Source organism: Cervus canadensis, chromosome 16, assembly GCF_019320065.1.
Source record: "Cervus canadensis isolate Bull #8, Minnesota chromosome 16, ASM1932006v1, whole genome shotgun sequence".
NCBI classification, from domain to species: Eukaryota; Metazoa; Chordata; class Mammalia; order Artiodactyla; family Cervidae; genus Cervus; species Cervus canadensis.
The window spans coordinates 1,353,058-1,378,404 of NC_057401.1; the positions used below are offsets into that span (position 1 = coordinate 1,353,058).

The 25,347-nt window shown below is 45.0% G+C and overlaps 1 protein-coding gene across 1 annotated transcript in view; it reads left to right on the forward strand.

The window, feature by feature from the left end:
* Positions 1–25,347, forward strand: part of DOCK2 (dedicator of cytokinesis 2) — a 468,222-nt gene that overhangs the window by 45,950 nt on the left and 396,925 nt on the right. The window contains 7 exon segments of the mRNA XM_043488772.1: positions 2,147–2,228; positions 12,033–12,168; positions 14,420–14,495; positions 15,436–15,460; positions 15,463–15,523; positions 16,105–16,230; positions 17,455–17,579. Coding sequence (XP_043344707.1) covers positions 2,147–2,228; positions 12,033–12,168; positions 14,420–14,495; positions 15,436–15,460; positions 15,463–15,523; positions 16,105–16,230; positions 17,455–17,579 — 631 coding nt within the window.

The following is a 25,347-nucleotide window of genomic DNA, read 5'->3' on the forward strand; positions in this document are numbered from 1 at the left end:
AAATAGAGACAGACAAAGAGAACAAAAGTATGGATACCAAGGGTGAACGGAGGGGTGGGAGAAACTGGGAGATTGGCATTGACATATATATACTGTTGATGCTATGTATAAAACAGATAACTAATGAGAACCTATTGTAAGCACAGGGCACTAATCAATAATCAATACTTAATGTGCTGCGGTGACCTGAATGGGAAGGAACTCCAAAAGGAGGAGAAATCTGTATGCGTGCAGCTGACTCATTGTCTGTATAGTAGGGACTAGCACAATACTGTGAAGCAAACATACTCCAATAAAAATAAATAAAAAAAAGAGCAGTGCTAGATTTCCTGACCCTGCTGATGCAGCTAGACTGACCAGCATGAGCCAGGCAGGGCTGTGTGTTCGATGTATTGCTGCTAGAAGCTACGAGCTGATAAATGATCAGGTGTCAGAACTGTGTGACTGCTCTTCATACAAACTGTCAGTGGGTTCTTGCTACTGTAAGAATCATGCCAAAATCTTTAAATCCTATATGGCCTACATGGTCTGGCCTATCTTTCTAAGTTTTCTCTTACAACTTTTCCCCTGGGTCTGCTTTTTAGATGCATAAGCTCCATCCTATCTCAGGGCCTTTGCTCACATTGTGGCTTTCCCACTCTCTTTGCCTGACCAGCTTTATTTACATGTCGTGTCCTCAGCAAAGACGCCCCTAGCCACCCAGCCTAGGACTGATTCTTCTGATGTACATCCTCACAACGTCCTGAACGTTTTCTTTATAGCATCATTGTGTAAACTTATAGTTATCATGACTGCATGTGAATCGTTACTTAAGTGTGTGTTAGAGAATGGCTAAGGCCCTGGGGCCCATCACAGTGTGACATTCATTCAGGGAAATGGTCCTACATCCAATGGGCTCAATAGATTACTTAAAATCATTCAGATCTTTACTCAGTCTTGAAAAGGAAATAGGGTGGGAAGAGCAAATACATTCTTTTTTGGGGGGCTGTGCTGTATGGTTTGTGGGATCTTAGTTCCCCAACCAGGGATTAAACCCAGGCTCTCAACAGTGAGCGCACAGAGTCCTGACCACTAGACTGCCAGGAAATTTTAATATATTCTTAATATATTCTTTTTGTTTGTTTTTTAATGATTTTTTCTTTTTCATTATTACTATTGACATAATTCACATAACAGAAACTTTGCCACTTTTTAATATGCAGTTCAATGGTTTTAATATATTTTTAATTTTGTTCAACCATTGCTACTTTCTAATGTTACAGCATTTCCATCACCCCAACAATAAGACCCATACCCGTTAGCAGTCACTCCCAGTTCCCTTCTTCCTAACCCTACTGGCACCCACTAATCGACTTTCTGTCTCAATGGACCTGCCTATTCTGGAAATTTAATATATATGGAATCATATAATATGTGGCCTTTTGTGTCTGTTTTCTTTCACTTAAAATAACATGTTAAAGATTCATCCATGTTATAGTAATTGTCAATCAGTACTATATCCACTTATATGGATTAATGAAGTTCTGTTGAATGGATATATCACATTTTGTTTGTCCATTCATCAGCTGATGGACATTTAGGGTATTTCTACTTTTTGGCTATTATGAATAACTCTGTTATGAACACCCATGTATAAGTTTTTGTATGAATATATGTCTTTAATTCTCCCAGGCAGATACCTAGGAGTAGAATTGCTGGGTCATATGACAACTCTATGTTTAACTTTTTAAGGACCTGGCTGCACATCAGTATATTCTTAATGTCCAACAAAACACATAAAAATCCTTTCCCTTGAGAGGAAAGGATCTTTTCCCTCTGCCACTCTTTATCACCTCTACAGAGAACACTGATGCTCTTCAAAAACATTAGGCAGCTGGGTTAGAATTTGCTTGCCAGATAGGAGAGGGAAAGAGGTTGTGAACACACATATGTTAGTAATTCCATGGCCCGGCTTGTCTCACATCTGCCTCTCTGATGGGACTGTGATCTCCTGGAGGGAGGGACAGACAGGGAGAGGCTGTCTCAGACACTCCCGTGTCCCCAGCAACCAGCATGGTGTCGGGCCCACAGCAGAGGCTCTGGGTATCTTGAATGACTGTTGAGACCCCTGACAGTAACGGGCTGCCTGTCACTCCTCTTCCCACAGTGAGAACTACCTGGTGCGATGGGGCAGCAGGGGCTTCCCGAAGGAGATCGAGATGCTCAATAACCTGAAGGTGGTCTTCACGGTAGGTGTGTGCAGTCCTCTGGGTACCACATCCCACACTCACCAGCACACAGTCTTGGAAACGAGGCTGGTCAGTGCTTGGGAAGAAGCGTGGCCTTGGTGCAGAGCTGTGTTCTGGGGTCTCTGCCAAAAGGAAACTCTTGGGAAGATGGATCTCCTCCTGGAGCCCTCTTCTTCGCTCCCTATCTCTTTATCACCTGTGTGCACACAGTGAAGAGCACTGTGTAAACAAGCATACACCTCTTCCAGCGATAATGTTTAGGTGAACTAGATACAACAGATTCAGATTAATTCACAGTTAACGTGAGTTCCTGTCTTTGGTTCAGACCCTCTAAAAAACCTTTACAAAATACTTCATATTAATAAGGGCCTTTCTAGAACATTGACTGCCTTGGTAAATTGGGTATTCTGAACATAATTAAGTCATAGATGACTAGGGATCTTATGGTTCCCTGGGCTCATCCTGCTAAATACCAATACTCAGCAGGCAACACATAAGTAGAAATGTTGAAATCAGTTGTTATTTGGATGATTTATCTCTCAGAGTGACCTGGCCTTTTAGTTCTAGAAAGGAGAAATCTTGGAAAGAAGGAGATAAGGGTTATCATTTCCTGCAGGAACCCACTCTTTCCCTATTTACACCAAGGTGTGTTTAGAGTATGATCTTAAAATATCCAGGAATATTGGTGTTTTCTGCAAGTGTCTTTGGGGAGAAGAACATGTATGAGATTTTTCACTGTGTTGCCTGTGAAAAAGGGAGATTACAGAGGAGGAACTGGGGAGAGATCTGGACATTGATCAAACCCGTGGGTTTGATCCAGGAGTGACCAACATGCTAGATTAACCTACCTTGCTCCACAATAATTTTCCAGTTACAGCCCATTAAGTTCTATGTATTATGTTGTGTTGCAATTAGATTGGAGCACAGCTGATTTATTTTGTTTGTTAGTCCTTGAAAAATGGGCCAGAGGCCTGGAATAAGATCATAGATCCTAATTGCTTAGACAAAGTTTTCTTGGCATATATAAATGTGCCTCAATGCTCTTTATCTATTATTAGTTAGAAGGAGGAGCCTATTTATTTTCTTGATAAATAGGAGAATCCCATGGAGCTTCCTGATTAAACCAGGAGACAGATGTTTCACAAGAGGGAGAGAGACAGGGAATCAATCAGTGGTTCATTTTGCAGAGAACCAATTCATGATGTAAACACGCGGAAAAGGGCATTGGTAAGTTTGTGTCACTCAGTAATAATGAGACTGTGATCCTGCCTTAGTGGAATTCTGCCTGTGCCTCTATCTCTTCTTCCGACAGCAGATGAACTTGAGAACTTTGGTTGACTGGCTTAACTGGTGACACTTCCCTCTCTTGAAATGATGGGAATCTTCATTTCAGGGCAGGAAAGGTCATGGTGCTCTAGCTTCTTCTATTGATTCATGTGCTACCCAGTGAGCACCTACAATTTGTAAGCTCTGTGCTTGATGCTGAGGATACAGCAACAAGTGAACTGGTAGGCTCCTGGGCTCAGGGTGTTAAGGGGTGAGGAGTTCAGAAAGTAATTAAATGAGTAAATAAACAAGAGGGATGTCAGGAGGCCATCCATGCAATGCACATAATTAAAACTGGGTGATGTGATGGTGTTTGACTGGGAATTATGTCCAGTTGGGAATTGAGATGATGTTTAAGTTAGGGATGAGATATGACTTGGCAGGCATGTGCCTTGGTGGCCTCATTTCTCTTGTCTCTGGGTGTCAGCTCTTCCTAGTTTCTTCTTTGGGGTAGAGCCCGAGGAGCTGGCACATGGGATGGGCAAATGCTGGATTTCCTTTCCGTCTGCATCATGAGCATTCACCCTCTGGTTCTGTAAGAGATAAGGAGCCTATACACAAGGCTCCTCAGATTTTCCCCAGCCGAGGGGTCGCTGCTAACACACACAGGACAAGGCTGAATGGTGATATGAACACTAGTGTGTTAGTCGCTCAGTCGTATCTGACTATTTGCAACCCCATGGACTCTAGCCCACCAGGCTCCTCTGTCCATGGGATGCTCCAGGCAAGAATACAGAAGTGGGTAGCCATTCCCTTCTCCAGGGGATCTTCCCAACCCAGGGATCGAACCGACATCTCCTGCACCGCAGGCAGATTCTCTACTGTCTGAGCCACCAGGGAAGCCCTGAAGGAGCATGAATGAATTACTAAATCGGGTAACCCGTGTTTGCCGTTTTGCTGTCCTGCCTCGGTTTCCCCACGTGTCTGAGATTTGTTAGGCCAAAGTAAAAGTGATTGGCAGACAGCAGAGGTTGAAGCCTACTTCTGAACTGGCTTGTTTTTATACCCTCCAGGGAATGATTTGCGTTCAAGCATTTTTACTTGTTCTTATAGCAGTAAGATTCCTTAATACCAAGGGTCTCCAATGAGACAGCTCCTAAAGATCTGATGTCTTCTTTTCAGCAAGTGAAATTTTTTCTCATAGAAAAGGGGTAAAAAGGGGGCTTACCTGGTAGACTTATATGATTATCTAGTGTATTAATTTGCTTGGGCTGCTGTTACAAAGTACCATAGATGGGGTGACTTCAGTCAGTTTGTTCAGTTGCTCAGTCGTGTCCGACTCTTTGTGACCCCATGGACTGCGGCACGCCAGGCCTCCCTGTCTCACCAGCTCCCGGAGCTTACTCAGACTCATGCTCATCGAGTCGGTGATGCCATCCGACCGTCTCACCCTCTGCCGTCCCCTTCTCATCCCACCTTCAGTCTTTCCCAGCAGCAGGGTCTTTTCAAATGAGTCAGTTCTTTGCATCAGGTGGCCAAAGTATTGGAGTCTCAGTTTCAGAATCAGTCCTTCCAGTGAATATTCAGGACTGATTTCCTTTAGGATGGACTGGTTGGATCTCCTTTAAGTCCAAGGGACTCTCAAGATTCTTCTCCAACACCACAGTTCAAAAGCATCAATTCTTCAGTGCTCAGCTTTCTTTATAGTCCAACTCTCACATCCGTACATGACTACTGGAAAAACCATAGCCTTGACTAGATGGACCTTTGTTGGCAAAGTAATGTCTCTGCTTTTTAATACTCTGTCTAGGTTGGTCATAACTTTGTTTCCAAGGAGCAAGTGTCTTCTAATTTCATGGCTGCAGTCACCATCTGCAGTGATTTTGGAGCCCAAACAAATAAAGTCTGTCACTGTTTCCACTGTTTCCCCATCTATTTCCCATGAAGTGATGGGACCGGATGCCATGATCTCAGTTTTCTGAATGTTGAGCTTTAAGTCAACTTTTTCACTGTCCTCTTCCACTTTCATCAAGAGGCTCTTTAGTTCTTCTTCACTTTCTGCCATAAGAGTGGTGTCATCTGCATATCTGAGATTATTGATATTTCTCCCGGCAATCTTGATTCCAGCGTGTGCTTCATCCAGCCCAGCATTTCTCATGATGTACTCTGCATATAAGTTAAATAAGCACGGTGACAATGTACAGCCTTGACGTACTCCTTTCCTGATTTGGGACCATGTCTAGTTCTAACTGTTGCTTCTTGACCTGCATACAGATTTCTCAGGAGGCAGGTCAGGTGGTCTGGTATTCCCATCTCTTGAAGAATTCTCCACAGTTTGTTGTGACCCACACAGTCAAAGGCTTCGGTGTAGTCAATAAAGCGGAAGTAGATGTTTTTCTGGAATTCTCTTGCTTTTTCTATGATCCAGTGGATGTTGGCAATTTGATCTCTGGTTCCTCTGCCTTTTCTAAATCCAGCTTGAACATCTGAAAGTTCACGGTTCATGTACTGTTGAAGCCTGGCTTGGAGAATTTTGAGCATTACTTTGCTAGCATGTGAGATGAGTTCAATTGTGTGGTAGTTTGAATATTCTTTGGCATTGCCTTTCTTTGGGATTGGGATGAAAACTGTCCTTTTCCAGTCCTGTGGCCACTGGTGAGTTTTCCAAATTTGCTGACATGTTGAGTGCAGCACTTTCACAGCATTCTTTTAGGATTTGAAGTAGCTCAGCTGGAATTCCATTACCTCCACTAGCTTTGTTCATAGTGATGATTCCTAAGGCCTACTTGACTTTGCATTCCAGGATGTCTGGCTCTAGGTAAATGATCACACCATTGTAATTATCTGGGTTATGAAGATGTTTTTTTGTATAGTTCTTCTGTGTATTTGTGCCACCTCTTCTTAATATCTTCTGCTTTTTTTAGGGCCATACCATTTCTGTCCTCATTCCCATCTTTGCTTGAAATGTTCTCTTGGTATCTCTAATTTTCTTCAAGAGATCTCTAGCCTCCCCATTCTTTTGTTTTCCTCTATTTCTTTGCATTGATCTCTGAGGAAGGCTTTCTTATCTCTCCTTGCTATTCTTTGGAACTCTGCATTCAAATGGGAATAACTTTCCTTTTCTCCTTTGCCTTTCACTTCTCTTCTATTCACAGCTATTTGTAAGGCCTCCTCAGACAACCATTTTGCCTTTTTTGCATTTTTTTCTTGGGGATGGTCTTGATCACTGCCTTCTATACAATGTCATGAACCTCCATCCATAGTTCCTCAGGCACTCTGTCTATCAGATCTAATCCCTTGAATCTATTTGTCACTTCCACTCTATCATCAAAAGGGATTTGATTTAGGTCATACCTGAATGGTCTAGTGGTTTTCTCTACTTTCTTCAATTTAAGTCTGAATTTGGCAATAAAGAGTTCATGATCTGAGCCACAGTCAGCTCCTGGTCTTGTTTTTGCTGACTGTGTAGAGTGTCTCCATCTTTGGCTGAAAAGAATATATTCAGTCTGATTTGGTATTGACCATCTGGTGATGTCCATTTGTGGGGTCTTCTCTTGTGTTGGTGGAAGAGGGTGTTTGCTGTGACCAGTGCATTCTCTGGGGAAAACTTTATTAGCCTTTGCCCTGCTTCATTCTGTATTTCGAGGCCAAATTTTCCTGTTACTCCAGGTATTTCTTGACTTCCTACTTTCGCATTTCAGTCCCCCGTAATGAAAAGGACATCTTTTTTGGGTGTGAGTTCTAGAAGGTCTTGTAGGTCTTCATAGAACCATTCAACTTCAGTTTCTTCGGCATTACTGGTTGGGGCTTAGAGTTGGATTACTGTGATATTGAATGGTTTGCCTTGGAAATGAACAGAAATCATTCTGTCATTTTTGAGATTGTATCCAAGTACTGCATTTCAGACTCTTTTGTTGACCATGATGGCTACTCCATTTCTTCTAAAGGATTCTTGCTCCCTGTAGTAGATATAATGGTCACCTGAGTTAAATTCACCCATTCCAGTCCGTTTTAGTTGGCTAATTCCTCAAATGTCGATTTTCACTCTTGCCATCTCCTGTTTGAGCGCTTCCAGTTTGCCTTGAATCCTGGACCTAACATTGCAGGTTGCTATGCAATGTTGCTTTTTACAGCATCGGAGTTTACCTCTGTCACCAGTCACATCCACACTGGGTGGTGTTTTTGCTGAAACAATAAGAATTCAGTTTCCCACAGTTCCAGTGCCCGGAAGTCCGAGACCCAGGTGCTGACACTGTTGGTTTCCTGGCAGGCTTCTCCTCTTGGCTTGCACGTGGCCACATTCTCCTTGAGTGTTCACTCGTTCTTCTGTGTTTGTGTCCCGGGCACCTTGGAAGGACACCAATCTTACTGGATTAGCGCCGACCCTAATCACCTCATTTTAGCTTAATCACCTCTCTGACCTCCCTGTCTCCAAACACAGTCATGTTCTGAGACATGGGAGGTCAGCATAAGAGTTTGGTGGTGGGTGGGGGTGGGGTGGCACAATTCATCCTGTAACATTTAGGAAGGGACCTGTCAGGTGACAGGGATTCTGTGGCTCTGAAATGACTCTGAAAGATACCAACATAGATATTTCAAAATATAAAAAATTCCGCATGGGAGGGGAGAAGTAATTAAGGATGGAGATCATTATGAGGGAAACAGGACCTGAGCTTTCAAGAATGGGAAGGATGTGGATATATAGAGGAATAAGAGGTAATCTTTAGAGGCAGAGGTACAGACGGGGGGCTTAGGCAGAAAGATCTAGAGTTGAAAGTGAGCATTGTGTGTTTGTGGAGCGATAAAGAAATCTTTGTGACAAAAATAGAGTACTTGCATGCAGAGAATAGTGGGGAATCAGTGGGATAGGATAGCTGGAAATATATTATGTCTGGGACCTTTCACATCAGCTGGGGAAAATTAACACTAACAGGGTAAGAAATAGAGAGCTATTACCAGTGTAGGGGGGAGAGAAATGAAATAATGAACATGGCCTCTAAAGATGAATTTCAGGGGGATTTCAGGGTGAGTTGGAGGAAGGCGTCAGACAGGCCAGAGAAGAGGCTGTCCCACTGGCTGGCTGTGGGATGATTGGCAACTCAAACTCAGTTGCCTACTGAGCAAGGCAAGAAATGCAAATGAGGGGAGGGGCTTCTGTGGTTAGAAAGCCCCCTCTCCCATCCTTCTCTGTTTCCCTCCCAGTGGGAGACTGGGGAGAATCTATTCTTCCAGCTGTGAGAGGCCAGACCTTGTATCAATGAAGGGTTTTCCAGGGAAATGAAACCAACAAGATACATAAATACGTAATTTATTTTAAGAATTTGGCTCATGTGACTGTGAGGGGCTCACAGGTCTGAAATCGGTAGGGCTGGACAGCAGTCTGAAAGCTCCGGGATACATTGCAGTGTCTTGAGGCAGACTGCCTTCTTCTCTGGGAAACCTCAAGTTTTGCTCTTAAGACCTTCAACTGATTAGACGAGGCCCACTTACATCATGGAAGGAAATGCCCTTTACTTAAAGTCAACTGATTTTAGATACTAATCAGACCTACAAAGTGCATCATAGATACATCCAGTCTAGTGTTTGACCAAGCAGCTAGGCAGCATAGCCTATCCATGTTGACACATAAAATGTAACCATGTGACAGCCCCCAAGCAGGAAGTGTGGACCATGTTGAGGCCATGTCTTGTTCCCAGAAAAGCTGTATGTCTGTCCCTCTTTATCCCACACCAGCCATAGTGAGAAGCTGTGGATGACTGCTTTACCAGGCCCTGGCTCTGATGTCAGCAGACAGGCTGTTCCCAAACATATGCCTGCATGAAAATTAACTTGGAACAGAAGTAACCCTTCTCTAGTGAAGCCAGAACCAGGGATCTCTGCTCTGATGCCAACAACGTGCCTCAGCCCTCCTTCTCCAGCTGAATCTCAGCTGGAAGAGGGTCTCAGGAACACTGAAGCTTTTAGATTTGAGCAGGGCACTGGAATGCTGGGGTGGTCCAGGTGGGTTTCCCTCCTGTGCACCTTTGGATGGTGAAAGAAATGCATTGTGGTGTTTAGATTTTGGATCATTTTTGCTATCATTATTCTGAATTCTTTTTCATGTAGACTCCCTATTTCTTCCTCTTTTATTTGGTTTGGTGGGCATTTATCCTGTTCCTTTACCTGCTGAGTATTTCTCTGCCTTTTCGTCTTGTTTAGATTGCTGTGTTTGGGGTGCCCTTTCTGTATTCTGGCAGTTTGTGGTTCCTCTTTATTGTGGAGGTTCCTCCCTGTGGGTGGGGTTGGACGAGTAGCTTGTCAAGGTTTCCTGGTTAGGGAAGCTTGCGTCAGTGTTCTGGTGGGTGGAGCTGGATTTCTTCTCTCTGGAGTGCAATGAAGTGTCCAGTAGTGAGTTTTGAGAGGTCTATGGGTTTGGTGTGACTTTGGGCAGCCTGTAATATTAAAGCTCAGGGCTATGTTCCTGAGTTGCTAGACAATTTGCGTGGTATGTCTTGCTCTGGAACTTGTTGGATCGTGGGTAGAGCTTGGTTTCAGTGTTGGTATGGAGGTTTTTAGATGAGCTCTTATCAATTAATGTTCCCTGTAGTCAGGAGTTCTCTGGTGTTCTCAGGTTTTGGACTTAGCCTCTTGCCTCTGGTTTTCAGTCTTATTCTTACAGTAGCCTCAAGACTTCTCCATACATACAGCACCAATGATAAAACATCTGGGTTTGGAGATGGAGAAACATTGTGGCATTTAGATTGATGGACTTTGGGGTCAAAGTGACCAGACAGTGTCTCTAAGGACTAAGGTCATGTCCTGGGGAAAGACCTTTATCTTCCTTGTGTGTTGGTTTCCTTGTATGTTGAATTGGGCTACAGTAATAGTATTGGGCTTTCCTCGTTGCTCAGTGGTAAAGAATCCGTCTGCCAGTATAGGAGATGTGGGTTTGATCCCTGGATCGGGAAGATCCCCTCGAGGAGGAAATGGCAACCCACTTCAGTATTCTTGCCTGGAGAATCCCATGAACAGAGGAGCCTGGCGGGCTACAGTCCATATGGTCACAAACGGTTGGACACGACTAAGCATCTAAACAACAAATAGTATTCATGATAGAACTTTGGAGAGCTGTTAAGACTCAAAGAAGACAATGACGTGTGAGACCCTTCTCACAGTGTTTGAGACATCCGTGTGTTCACAGCTTCTGCGTTCCTCCTTCTGAGCACACAGTTCAGTACACTTCTCTGTTCCCCTTGCAGTTAGGTATGGCCATGGCCCTTGCTTTGGCCTGTGAAATGGGAGTGGAAGTGATATGCCTCTCTTCTGGGTGGAAGTTTTAAGAACCAGTAAGTGTCTTGCCACAGTCCCTTCCCATGCTCTGGGGATAGTAGGTACACCTATTGTGAAAGATAGGTCATCCTTCAGCCAGGGGCCCAGAGTAAGTGAGTGCATGGAGTCCCTGCCCATCTGTACTGGACCTGTAGCCTGAGCTGGAGTCAACCCTGTTGTGTTAGAAACTCTCGGATCTTGGGGTCGTTTGATGCCTGGGTGATTTACATACATTGAGTGAAGTAAAGTGAAAGTCGCTCAGTCGCGTCCGACTCTTTGGGATCCCATGGACTATATAGTCCATGGAATTCTCTAGGCCAGAATACTGGAGTGGGTAACCTTTCCCTTCTCCAGGGGATCTTCCCAGCCCATGGATCAAACCACGTCTCCCTCATTACAGGCAGATTCTTTACCTTCTGAGCCACCAGGGGAGCCCAGGAATACTGGAGTGGGTAGCCTATCCCTGCTCCAGTGAATCTTCCCGACCCAGGAATCAAACCGGGGCCTCCTGCATTGCAAGCAGATTCTTTACCAACTGAGCTATCAGGCAACATTAGGTGCTCAGTAAATGGTAGTTGTTTGGGCTTCCTGGGTGACTTAGTGGTAAAGAATTTGCCTGCCAGTGCAGGAGATGTGGGTTCAATCCCTGGGTCAGGAAGATCCTCTGGGGAAGGGAATGGCAACCCCCTCCGGTATTCTTGCCTGGAGAATCCCATGGACAGAGCAGCCTATTGGGCTACAGTCTGGGGGGTGACAAAAGAGTCGGGCTCGACTGAGCAAGTGAGCACACATGCAAGTAGAAATTGTTAGGGTTTTCCCTTCTCCCTTCGGCCTTCTCCCTCAGAGACGCTGAGTATGACCAGATGGATGGAGTCATTCGTAGCTGATGCTATTTTTGGATCCATCCACTGGCATGTAGGGAACTGCTGTCTGTATAGCTGACATTGCACCTCTATCCTTCTCTTCTCATCTATTTGAGGTGGAAGAATCAGGACTGAACACCAGAGTCCTGTCACCAGTTTCTTTTCTAAAACTCACCTTTCTTATGTGTGAAATGGATGTGATAGCTTGGTTTTCCACATTTTCCAGGACTAATTGTATAATACAATTATGTCACGTATACTAAGTGCTAAAACATAGCCCCCTTCGCGAATTCTCTATTACTAGGTTTTCTTTTCTACTTTTTGTTCATCAGACACAATATGTAACTATTCACTTCCTGCCCTACAGGATCTTGGAAACAAAGACCTCAACAGGGATAAAATTTACTTAATTTGTCAAATAGTCCGAGTTGGGAAGATGGACCTGAAGGACACGAACACAAAGAAGTGCACACAGGGACTGAGGCGGCCCTTTGGGGTGGCAGGTAAGGGCACGCACACGGCACCTCCTGTTCCTGGGGCGCACTCCGAGGGGAGTGCGCCTCACAGACGTTTTCTTTCGCTCTCCTCCTTGCCCTCCCTTGCTCAAAAGCCTACGCCAGACAGCCCCTAATACTTAAATTTCTTGAGATTAAATCAAAGTAATTGATGACTAAGTCCAGAATCATGACGAAGTTGGTGAATAATGAAATCCCCACATCTGGAGCAGAGTTGGGACCACGGAGCCGTCTGAGCCGTGGGCATCTTCGCTCCCAAGCATGGTGGAAAAGGAAGAACAATACGGGCGGGATCTAATCATGAGGAACAAATCATCTTTAAAAAAAAAACAACCCAGGACAGGAAGTGCAGGTACACAGGATGAGTCACCCACCACACAGCTCAGTTCCAGGTGGACGTGGACGTTTGGCACAACCGAGTGAGGCTGCTTGAGATAAACATCACCTCTGCATTTCTCTCCAAGCTTTAGCTCTCCTGGGAGTTTCCAAGACTTCATTATTCTTGTCCCACTTTTATGGCTTTTATTATATTTGACTATCACTTGCTATATTATTTACCTAATATATTTTCTTTTAATTAACTCACTTTATTTAAGCTAAAGTACATTTTTTTTCTTAAAAGGCAATTTAGACACCCATGGAAATAGCAATTCTATATGCCAGTTTTACTTCTTTTGGTTAAAATACAACATTTTAGTTGTATAACATTTGTAATCCCTGTATGCCATATCTAAACCCAACGTCTCAGGTTTCTCCTGAGGACACCCAGATCTTCTGTCATGACAAATCAGCTGGTTCTCCAACAAGTCCCCTGGCACTTCTTGCCAAGTGGCAGAATGGGAGAAATGAGCTTGTCCTGAGCTAACTGGTGTTTAAACTGGCATTATTGCCAGCTAGCTAGATAGGTGATCTTGGACAAGCTCTTTCCCCAGGGCCTTAGTTTCCTTATCTGCAAAATGAGGGACTTGGACCTGGTGGATCCACGACCTGCTCTAGATGCTCTGCTTCTGTATGCAGAATACTCCTGACCTCACCACGTGCCTGTTAAAGCAGCGAGGGCCTGACTGTAAAGTGTGTCTTTGTCTCCAGCTGTAGCTGGCTTTCTCTTCTGGTTTCCAGTGACAGCAATCTGGTGTAAATGAAAGATTCAGGGATAGATTGCTTCAGGCATTGCTGGATCCAGGAACTCAAATGAGTTTTCATCTCTCTCTCTCAGCTCCTGTGTCCTTTCGCTGACTTATTCTGAAGGTGGCTGTCCAATTAGTTGGCTAGCTCTTCCAAGTTTGCATCCTACCTGCTTAGCAGCCCAGGGGACAGAGAGCACTTCCTTTCCATTAGTTTCAGGAGAAGCCCCAGGAGCTAAAATATATGTCATTTGCTCATCCCCAAAGTACTTTTCTGGGCAGGGGGATTTGGTTCCTTGATCCCCCAGGCTACAACTCTGGAACCAGAGGGAGATTGTTCTACCCAAATATAGCTCACTGAGAATAGGTGAGGGGAGTGTCTGTTCATCAGAAAGAATGGATGCTGATCAGGTTCAGATAACAGTTTCCCCTCTTTCTCTCAGCTCCCTAACTCCTCTTTTGAGCTAGATACAGTCACTAGTTGATCATTACCCAGGCAGTTTTAATGGCTCCCTGATGGGGGCCTGGAGTGTTTGAGGAATTTCTTGTTACTAGGATTTTGGCCCTATTTGGCTAGCAAGTCTCAATGCTCTTCCCCCTGCCCCCATTTCTATAATCCCTGCTCTGGGGAAGGAGTTCTTTACCTTGGTTTTATGGACCTTCAGTGGCTGATTTAAGGAGAAGTTTCAGAAGATCCAGGATCCCTCTGGAAATGTAGGGTTCAAGGATCCCCAGATATGTGTCTGTGAATATGAGCACGTTTATAAGAGGGTGATTAGCTCTTCAGATCCTACAGGGAGTCACTGTGCTTGGATTTTGTCAGTATAGTAGACCTTTAATAGAAACATGTCAGAAGCAAACCTAATTGTTTAGTTCCATGGGCGTGGCTCTCTTTCCCCTCTGCCTCTGCTAAGCCCCTGGCTCTTAAACGTTTCTCTGGCTGCCGTCCTCCCAGCCCGGCTTACCCAAAGGCGTTTGCCAGGTGGCCGATGCTGGCTTTCCTGCCTTTTAAGTTTTTCTGTTCCAGCTTCCTGCCCTACTATCTCATCCCATTGTCATCCCTTCCTGGGGGCGGGAGGGCTTAAATCATTAAGTCATTTCTCTTCTCTTTCTAGTTATGGATATAACAGACATCATCAAGGGGAAAGCGGAAAGTGATGAGGAAAAGCAGCACTTCATTCCATTTCACCCGTGAGTGATTTCCCATTACTTTCTATTCTCTGAAACCACATTTTTCCTGATTGAGGGCCACTCAGAAGCAGGATGAACTGATTCCTTGAGTTGATAATAGCCAGTTAGGACCTTCCAAGAGGAAAGGGTAAGAATGATGGTCTCAGTGCCTAGGCATTCAAATCCATCCAGCTTTCAACCTGTTCATTCATCAGGTGTTATTTATTGAACAAGCTTTGACTGAAAGCTGGCAGAGAGCTGGGCACTTGCTAAGCGTAGAGCATGCGGTGGTGAACAAGGTCGACATGGCTGTTTTCATGAAGCTTATATTTCGGTGGGGAATTAAATGGGTAGGTGACAACAGGTCAGTGCATCAAGTGCAAATGTGGCCGGGACCATGAAGCAGCAGCATATCAGGGGCGTGTAACAGGGAATCAGGACCTCGTCCTCATGGGCACAAATGTCCATTACTTGAAAGGAGGCAGTGAGGAAGGTAAACGTCCTTTCCTTAATCTAAAAAAGTTTGAGAATAAGACCCCAAGTTTGAGAATATTGTCCTCATTTGTTTAAGGAGGATTTTTTTTTTTTTAACAGATAATGAGGTCAGTGACTTGGATTTAGCATGTGATTAGGACTTAGCATGAGCAGCTAAAGCTTTGCCACGTGGCTGAGCAGATATGCACTTTGAGGGCTTGGGGATCCTTTCTTTTTAAGAATCTTCCTAGGAATACAAATGGCCTCTACTTTGTAGCCTAGGTATTCTCCAAGTTTCAGAGCCATATTGCTTTGTGAAAGAGAGAGATGTGTTTCTTGACAGCAGGTACACTCTGAGTGACACCGGGCAGGCCCCTTTTCACCTAAGGTGTGTAGAAAGGGCTGGCCCTTTCTGGACCCTGAAACCGCAAGGGGGGACCTTGGAGGGTACCATGCAAGCGCTTTGTGCTCTCTTGTTTCTGTCTAGGGTGACAGCTGAGAATGACTTTCTTGCAGCAGCCTGCCTGGGGCAAAAGTCACCGCCTCCTAGGGGGACAGCGGAGGGCAAGGGTACAGTGCCTGCTGTCAAGCAGGCTGGACCTGACTTCAGCTTGGCTCCTTGATTCTACTGCAACCAGATCAAAACCCTAGACTCTGGTGAAGACAGCTTCCTTCCAGACAGGCCATTGGTGAAGAGTGGTGTCTCATGATCTACAGAGATGGAAATCTCTACCCGAGAAACAGAAGGGAGACCTGTCCTGTGCTAATAGAAGGGAGAGAGGATCGGTGCATCCTGACTCTCTCCTGTGTTTCAGGCACTGAAATGTTTCCTAGTTTGCTTCCCTCCTTCCTACAGTCCTATAAGATAGGTGGGATCAAGCCCACTTTACACAGGTTGGGTTTAGAGGGGTATGATGTAGTGACAGAAGCTGGCCCTCTAGAAGTAACTGGCGGGATTCAAATCAGAGGTGTCTCACTCCAGAGCTCTTTGCATCCCAACTTCCGTCCTCCCCCAGAGCTGGGTCATTGCATCTGTGGCCACTTGTCTCTGCTTCCACGATCTCCTCTGGGGAGAGAACAAGGGGAGAGACCATGGGAGGGAGAGGCTGAGAGAGCACCTTTAAGTTGGCTCTTCATCTTGAGTGCTCCCTTCCAGGCCTCTGGGTGACCATGAAGATGCTCGTGGGTGACATCATTCAGATCCGCAAGGACTACCCACACCTCGTGGACAGGACCACTGTGGTGGCCAGGAAGCTGGGATTCCCGGAGATCATCATGCCAGGTTCTCCTTCCGCCGGGAGGGGTCGAGGGGGGTCTAGGTTCTCTGATCCATTTTCTCTTTCAACAGCCAGCTCCTTTCTTTTCTACTGCTTTTCTCTATTTCTTTCCCTGCTGAAAACAGCTGTATATCCAAAAATATGTGCATTTACATTATAAACATAAATACGTGAATATATACACATGCACTTCTCCTCACAAATGGAATCACACTTTATATACTTTCTGTCCCATTACTTGATATACTCTGCACAGTGTTCTGTAACTGACTTATCACTTAAAAATTTACCATGGACATCCACTTTACTTCATGTAAAATAATTTCACTCTTTCTGGGGGTGAATATGGTCATTTTCTTAAATTGTTAAGCTATTTTTTATTACAGAAATAAAAAAGTAAAGTGTCCAATAACATGAAAAAGGAATACAGCGAAACAGTAAAAGCTCTCTTAAATCTTTGTCTCCAGAAGTAACCACGACTATATGTAGTTTCCAAATGTGTATGTAATAAAAAAAAAAAAGTAAATGAGATTCTATAATAATACTCTTTTGAAAAAAAAAATAATACTCTTTTGAAACTTGCCTATTTGCCTTAAACTTGAGTCTAGTACTTGTATCCATGACCACTTTCACCGACTAACCCCTTCTCTCCACAGCTGACTTGTGGTCCACTGGAGTCATATTTTATTTATGCCTGCCTTTACTAAGACATCAGTTCCTGTACATTCCCTGTAGGGTTTTCAATTATCACCACCCCCTTAATTCCTGAAGATCCTCCCTACCTTGTCCCTGACCCTGACCGTGTTACTTGGACACATGTGGAAAGTCACTCTGTCTCCTTCTGCACAGTAAAAGACCCATGGAGAGAACTGTCCATGGTTTTTATTCATGCACCAAGATCAATCCAATTGAAGCTTTACTTCGCCTTCCCAGAAGGTGTCACTAGAGGATGAAAATTAAATGATTTTTGACGGAGAGAAAAACATGGCCAATTGTGACCACCTCCCCTTTTGCAACTGATTTCCTACTGTTCCTCCATCCTCTTGTCACCTACTGCTCCAGTCTCCCTGATGAAGTAAAAATGCTTTTCCAAGTAGTTCTGATTTTAGTGTCATTAACAGACGTCAAGGTGGGGGGCACTTCCACCAGTCCCCCACTCCCCGCGCCCTCTGTTGGACGTCTCTCCTGCTGCACAGACTCCAACTCTTGTCTTTCTCCCTCTGCCTCAGGGGACGTCAGGAATGACATCTACATCACTCTCTTACAAGGTGACTTTGACAAGTACAACAAGACCACACAGAGGAATGTGGAAGTGATCATGTGTGTGTGTGCGGAGGACGGCAAGACGCTGCCTGTAAGGGACCCTGCTGTTGCTCTGGGTGACAGGGCCCTCCTCGGGTGCCTCTGCTTGTAAAGATTTGCTTTTTCTATTCTTGATCCTGCTCTCTAAATGCCGAGTGCCTTCGGGGGTGGTGCCGAGTAGCGTGATATACACCTTTAGAGTTTGGCTGGCCTGGTAGCCCATAATAAGCCCTGGTGTGCTGTTATTTCTTTACGGCAAAGCAGTTGGCTTTTCAGTGTCTGTCCCTTTCCTTTCATGACCTCCTCTTATTCCTTTCTTGCTAGGCTGTAGTTTATATGTTAGCTTTTTGCAGTCAAAATGCTGTTCTCATTGCAACCTGAGCTAGTTTTTCAGGGAAAATACATGGCAGAAAAAAGGAACAGTACAGAGCCTTGGGCTGGTATGAAGACACAGAATGTCCTCAAAACAGACATTGCCAACACTTAATCTACTCGCCAGTGCTCAGCCAGACATTCTGGTGGAAAGCCTTACCCGTAAATTGGTCTCCAGAGGGCGGGCAGAGTGTATTCAGGAATGCAAAGCATATTGCTATAAATATTTATATAGCATATGTCCTGTACAATATTTGTCATGTGTGTTTGCATTTATTTACTTATATTTCCTTTAAGGTTGTCAGCAGCTATGTCCAGTGTGTGGGAGGGTTTTGCTTTTCAATTTCTCCTTTCAGAGCACTTAGCTGAAAATAAAATCAGCTCTCAGCAGAAGTTTCGGCATGGGCAAATATTCCTCTTAGGCCACAGTAGGTGATCAGATAGCACAGGAGATGGGGGTGTGAGTATGGATAGGTGTTCTGCTTTAGCTTGGGGGCCTATAGCTCAGGCAGATTTTTCTACCCTCCACCTATGAATAGCTGGCATTCACAGAGGCATTGCTATATGCCAGAGACTGTGGTAAGTATCCCCTGGAGGAGGAAATGGCAACCCACTCCAGTGTTCTTGCCTGGGAAATCCCATGGACAGAGCAGCCTGGTGGTCTACAGTCCACGGGGTCACAAAGAATCACAGGCAACTTAGCCAGTAAACAATAACAACAACACCGTGTGATAAACATGGTGCAGTACTATTATTTCTCCCATTTTTACAGAGGGGGAAACTAAACCTTTGTCAAGGTAAATAACTTTCCCAAGGTCATAGAGTTAGTATATGGCAGAGATGGGGTTTGATTTAAGATTCTAGGCCCTCTTATTAAACGGGTTTCCCTGGTGGCTCAGTGGTAAAGAATTCCCCTGCCAATGCAGGAGACACAAGTTCAATCCCTGCATTGGAAAGATCCCCTGGAGGAGGAAATGGCAACCCACTCCAGTATTCTTGCCTGGAGAATCCCAGAGGAGTCTGGTGGGCTACAGTCCATGGGGTCGCAAAGAGTCAGACATGACTGAGTGACTAAACAGCAGACAACAACAAATAATACCTATAGATTAAAAAGAAAAGTCTCCCAATTTATTTATCAGTTTAAAAATTAGGCTAATAACCACTTCTATCAAATTCTAGGAAGATTTATAATTATTTTTTAAATTTAAAGATATCCTCACAATTGCCTTTTTGTTGGAAAAGATTGGCTCCATTAATTAATACCTAGTTAACCAAAATCCAAGAATTTAAGTCATCCTCTTTTTGTTGGATTGTGAAACTTTCCTGAAAAATAAAATAAGTAAGAAACACCGTGCTCAAAGAAACACAAAGGAAGAGCAGAGGGTTTTTATCTGAAAGGGAATTTGCATTTCACAAATGTGTAGACCATGCTTTGAAGTCATTTTTATCAACTACCTGTTGGAGAACTCTAACCTCAGCTTCATTTTTTAAAACACTGATCCACTTGCCTTCAATATTGCTGGAGGACAAATTAGAAGGGACAGTAATGGAAAAGCAGACCCCTTATCTTGTTTCTAAAACATTTTTATCAATACTTCCACCTATGCTATCCTTTCAAGTCATATCCAACCAGGCTGAATAGATGCACTTATCAAAGATGAATATATAAGCAGATATTTTTGGAGACTGAAATGGAGAGGTAACTGCAGGCACAGTGATAATTTATAGTTTCATCTGTGAGGTAAGTTATGGGGGAGTTCAGTTGACTGACTATTGAAAATTGCTAAGGAAGCCTTTCTTTCTTTACCTGCCGAAATAAAATACAACATTACTGCCTAATTAAGTGTCAGACAGCATACTCAAACATTCCTGTTTGGTGCTGGTGGGTTCCTGTGGGAACAGCCCCCTTTAGGGCCATCAATTTCTCTTCCTGCTCCTTGTAGGAGCAAGGTAAGTGGATAGAGTATGTTAGACATGTCCTTGGCTCACTTTGAAGTCTCAGTGACCATGCTCAGGAAGGCCCGTGGCAGAGAAGTTAACAGGGTGGGCTCTGGGATCAGCCTGCCAGTATTCAAATCCCAGCGTTCCCTCCAATTAGCTCTGTGATCTTGGGCAAGTTTATGTATCTGTGAAAGAGGAAAAAAGGCTTCCCTGGTGGCTCAGTCAGTAAAGAATTTGCCTGCAATGCAGGAGACCACCTGTAGCCCAGGAGACCCAGGTTTGATCCCTGGGTTGGCAAGATCCCCTGGAGAAGGAAATGGCAAGGAAATAGCCAGTATTCTTGCCTGGAGAATCCCATGGACCAGAGGAGCCTAGTGGACTGCAGTTCATGAGGTCCCTGGAGTCAGACACAACTTAGCAACTAAACCATCACCAAAAGAGGAATAATAATCTCTTCCTCATGGGGTTGCAGTTTATAGAAAACGGTATCTGTAAAGAAGCTTGTTGTTGTTTAGTCACCAGTCATGTCTGGCTCTTTGCAACACCATGGACTCTAGCCCACCAGGCTCCTCTGTCCATGGGATTCTCCAGGCAAGAATACTGGAGTGGGTTGCCATTTCCTTCTCCAGGGGATCTTCCTGACCCAGGGATTGAACTTGCATCTCCAGCATTCCAGGTAGGTTCTTTACCACTGAGCCACCTGGGAAACCTGCTGCTGCTGCTGCTAAGTCACTTCAGTCGTGTCCGACTCTGTGCGACCCCATAGATGGCAACCCACCAGATTCCTCTGTCCCTGGGATTCTCCAGGCAAGAGCACTGGAGTGGGTTGCCATTTCCTTCTCCAGTGCATGAAAGTGAAAAGTGAAAGTGAAGTTGCACAGTGGTGTCCAACTCTTCGTGACCCCATGGCCTGTAGCCTATCAGGCTCCATGGGATTTTCCAGGCAAGAGGAGTGGGTTGTCATTTTCTGCTCCAATCCTGGGAAGCCTGGCAGGCAGTAAATACTCAATAACAGGAAGGAGGTAGCATTTAGAGACAGTGACCAACTGCAGGTTGAGGCCCTGGAAAGGATTTGAGGGGGTCAAATGGACAATCCAATGTAGATACCTGAAGCAGGCTTAAGTACAAATGCTCAGATACTGGGCTGAGAAGCCTCCGCTCCTCTGAGACCAGCCAGTTTACTGGGGGTGGAGGTAGGGCACAGGGGTAAGTGCTGTGCGGTGGTTAAGACACAATCTCAGAGGCCAGGCAGTCAGGCTGAAAGCCCGGGTCAGCCTGAATCAGCGGGACGACCTTGAGCAAGTTACATAATCTCTCTATACCTAGGAGTCTGCCTGAAAATGAGGTGAGCAGTGGAATCTTACTCTAGTAATACCAGCTGAGGTAATCTACATAATAGGTGTTCATTGAGGTTCTCTATTAGCAGAAAGGTAGAGCCCTTATAGCAGAAAGTGAAGAGAAGCTAAAGAGCCTCTTGATGAGAGTGAAGGAGGAGAGTGAAAAAGTTGGCTTAAAGCTCAACAGTCAGAAAACTAAGATCATGGCATCTGGTCCCATCACTTCATGGCAAATAGATGGGGAAACAGTGGAAACAGTGTCAGACTTTATTTTTTTGTGCTCCAAAATCACTGCAGATGGTGACTGCAGCCATGAAATTAAAAGACGCTTACTCCTTGGAAGGAAACTTATGACCAACCTAGACAGCATATTAAAAAGCAGAGACATTAATTTGTCAACAAAGGTCCATCTAGTCAAGGCTATGGTTTTTCCAGGGTCATGTATGGATGTGAGAGTTGGACTATGAAGAAAGCTGAGCGCCGAAGAATTGATGCTTTTGAACTGTGGTGTTGGAGAAGCCTCTTGAGAGTCCCTTGGACTGCAAGGAGATCCAACCAGTCCATCCTAAAGGAGATCAGTCCTGGGTGTTCATTGTAAGGACTGATGCGGAAGCTGAAACTCCAGTACTTTGGCCACCTCATGCGAAGAGCTGACTCGTTGGAAAAGACCCCGATGCTGGGAAGGAGGGCAGGAGGAGAAGGGGACGACAGAGGATGAGATGGCTGGATGGCATCACCGACTCGATGGACATGGGTTTGGGTGGACTCTGGGAGTTGGTGATGGACAGGGAGGCCTGGCGTGCTTCGGTTCCTGGGGTCGAAAAGAGTCAGACACGACTGAGTGACTGAACTGAACTGAACTGAACTGAACTGAGAGCCATCTCAGGCTTGATTACCACCTTGTGGACACTAGCTGGCATCTTCTCGTGATAAGACTGACCTCGTCAGGCTAGAGTACTTTCAGACTCTCAAAGTGTGTTCAGACCCCTGATGTCCTTTGTTCCTCAGGTGATTCCTATGAGGTAAACAGTGTTTGTGTTTGGAGTCTGATTTTTCTTCCCACTGCAGTGTGTCCACCAAGGACAAGTTGGCATTAACTACTCCAGGCTTCCTTCTACTGACCTGAAGCCAGTTAGGGGCTCTTGTTGCTAATTGGGAGCCATGGGGGTGGGCAGTGGGGGAAAGTTATTGTCAAGACTGACTGGAGACATCAATTCAGTGCAGTTCAGTTGCTCAGTCACGTCTGACTCTTTGCGATGCTATGAACTGCAGCATGCCAGTCTTCGCTGTTCATCACCAACTCCCAGAGCTTGCTCAAATTCATGGCCATTGAGTCAGTGATGCCATCCAATCATCTCATCCTCTGTCATCCCCTTCTCCTGCCTTCAATCTCTCCCAGCATCGGGGTCTTTTCAAATGAGTCAGTTCTTCACATCAGGTGGCCAAAGTATTGGAGATTCAGCTTCAGCTCAGGATTGATTTCCTTTAGGAGTAACTTAATCTCCTTGCAGTCCAAGGGACTCTCAAGAGGCTTCTCTAACACCATAGTTCAAAACCATCAATTCTTTGGTGCTCAGCTTTCTTTATGGAAACATACACAGATCTATATTTTCCCTGGAGACATATACAGATCTAAAATTGGGTCCCATTTTTGGTTACCATGCTGTCTCTACACACTTGGTGACATTCAGGTTTTTCTCTGAAGTGTCTATGGGGAGGGCACTGCCATAGGTCTTTCTCAAAATAATGTTTTCCTCAGCCTTAGGCAATCAGAAATTTTCATCATCAAGATAATTTCGTGGGATTCAGTTGCCTGCTGTGCAGCAGTTTTCCTCTCACCAGAGATATATGTGTGTTTTCAGTTTTTATAAGCTACATGGGATTCACCGGAGCTACAGAAATGCTAAGCCCGTAAATGTCATGAGATATAAATCTTGGGAAGTAGAAGGCATCTAGGCTGTTATGGGGGAACACTGGACAAGGGGTTAGAGGTGTGCGATGTGGTCCTGGGGCTCCCCCACTGGGGGCGGTGACCTAGTCTCTCGGGTTTCAGTTTGCTCAGCTTTGCAGTGGGGATAATGGCAGTAGCCGTCAGAGGTGACTGTGAGGCAGTCAGTATAAAAGGCACAGCATGGCACTGGTCACAGCACTCCACGTGGTCAGAACTTTGGAAGCATATTTTTAGTTCAGTACCTAAGAACTTCTGAAAGGATCCATCCCACTGAAAAGAGAGTTGTGTGTCTTCCCTGACTTGCAGTTCCCTGGTTGTCCTTGTTTTTTAGGGGTAAGTTTTGAAAGGATGCTATATCCTTTTCAAATGGTTTCAATCTGGCTGTAGGTAGCATCAGTCTGTATTGAAACAAAATTCATTCTTTTCCGATAGCTCAGAAGTATGGAGCAGGCTCTCAAGTAAGAGGGACAGGATTGTAACTTCCCATAGCTTAGCTTGCTTCACCAGGGGACCCAAAGTGAAAGTATGTGGCCAGCTTTGGTCATTCAGCCTGGTAGGGGATCCACTAGAGAATCTGATGGAATCTGATGGAATCTGGTGAGAAGCATGGATCCTTACACCATAAAAAGCCCAGAGACACACTTTGCAGTTTGGGAGCTTGGGGCTGCAAAACCAGTTCTCATGTCCCTAGATCTCTGAAGACTTGAGGTTAAAATCTCTTGTTCTGTTTTAAAAATCAACCTCAAGATTCTTCTGGGTGACCCTACCTTAGATCTTGTTTTGGGACCAAACAACTGGAATGAACACAGATAGAATTAGGGGCTGGCATACTCTGTGTTTCAGCCGGTAAAGAACCTGCCTGAAAGGCGGGAGACCTGGGTTTGATCCCTGGATTGGGAAGATTCCCTGGAGAGGGGAAAGGCTAGCCACTCGAGTATTGTGGTCTGGAGAATTCCATGGACTGCCTAGTCTGTGGGGTCGTAAAGAGTAGGACACGGCTGAGTGACTTTCACTTTCACTTTCTTAGTCTATTGCAGGGCTTCCCATGTGGCTCAGTGGTAAAGAATCTGCCTGCCTCTGCAGGAGATGCAAGAAATGTGGGTTCGATCCCTAGGTTGAAAAGATCCCCTGGGAGAGGGCATGGCAACCCACTCCAGTATTGTTGCCTGGAGAATCTCATGGACAGAGGAGCCTGGCAGACTAGAGTCCATGGGGTCAGAAAAGGTCAGATATGACTGAAGTGATTGAGCATGCACACGTGCATAGTCTATTGCAAGATAATTCCTTGTTACTGTGAGGGTGATTTCTATGGCAAAGAATCAGTACCTTATATTGCTTGCTCTTTTCTCACTCTCTCAGAGTATCCTTCCTGCCTTTCTGCTCAAACTTGCTGTGGAATCTTTCTTTGAGATCTTCAACTGTCATTACCTCTAAGAAATATTCTTTGAGTCTTTAGGGAGAACTGAAGTGACCTTTCTCAGTGCTCCATAGTATTACTACACAGTCAGCCCTCCATACCTAAACCTATAGGTTCTGCATCTGCAGATAACGAAGGTCAACTGTACTATATCATTTTATATAAGAGACTTGAGCATCTATGGATTTTTAAAATCAGCAATGGGAAAGAGGGAGCCCTGGAATCAAGCCCCCAAGGATACCAAGGAACTGGCTACATGTATCTGTTGTCACTTCATGTTGCCTAGTGGTTTATCTGCTCATATGATGTTTCCTGCACCACACTGAGCCCTCATGTCAGGTTTCCTGTCTGACTCATGCCCATATCCCAGTGCTTAGCCTGGGATGGTGTCTGGAAGATGCTGCCTCACTGTGGGCTTCCTTAGCCCCCACTGCCCATGTGTCTGTCTGAAGGTTGATCTCCCTCCCCTTGCCCAGCTTCTGCTGGGACCTCGACGTGTGAGCATCAGAAATCCATTGGAATGAGCTGGTGCCTGGCTGACCTGAGCCTGTTGTAAGCTTTGTGCAATTCAGATATAGGAAACAAATAGGATTAAGAAGACTGGCAGCATGCAGCAACTCCAAGGCCGGTTACCAGTGACAACAGGGCAGCCATGTCAGCACCTACTGCGCTCCAGTGACTCCCAGAACGCAAGTGATAGAATCTCTGCAGTAAGCAGCTGTCACTCCTAGGGCCAGGCACATTCATGGGTAAATCCGTAATGGAGAAGGGTACCTGGCAGAAGGCTTAAAGAAGGAAGGGT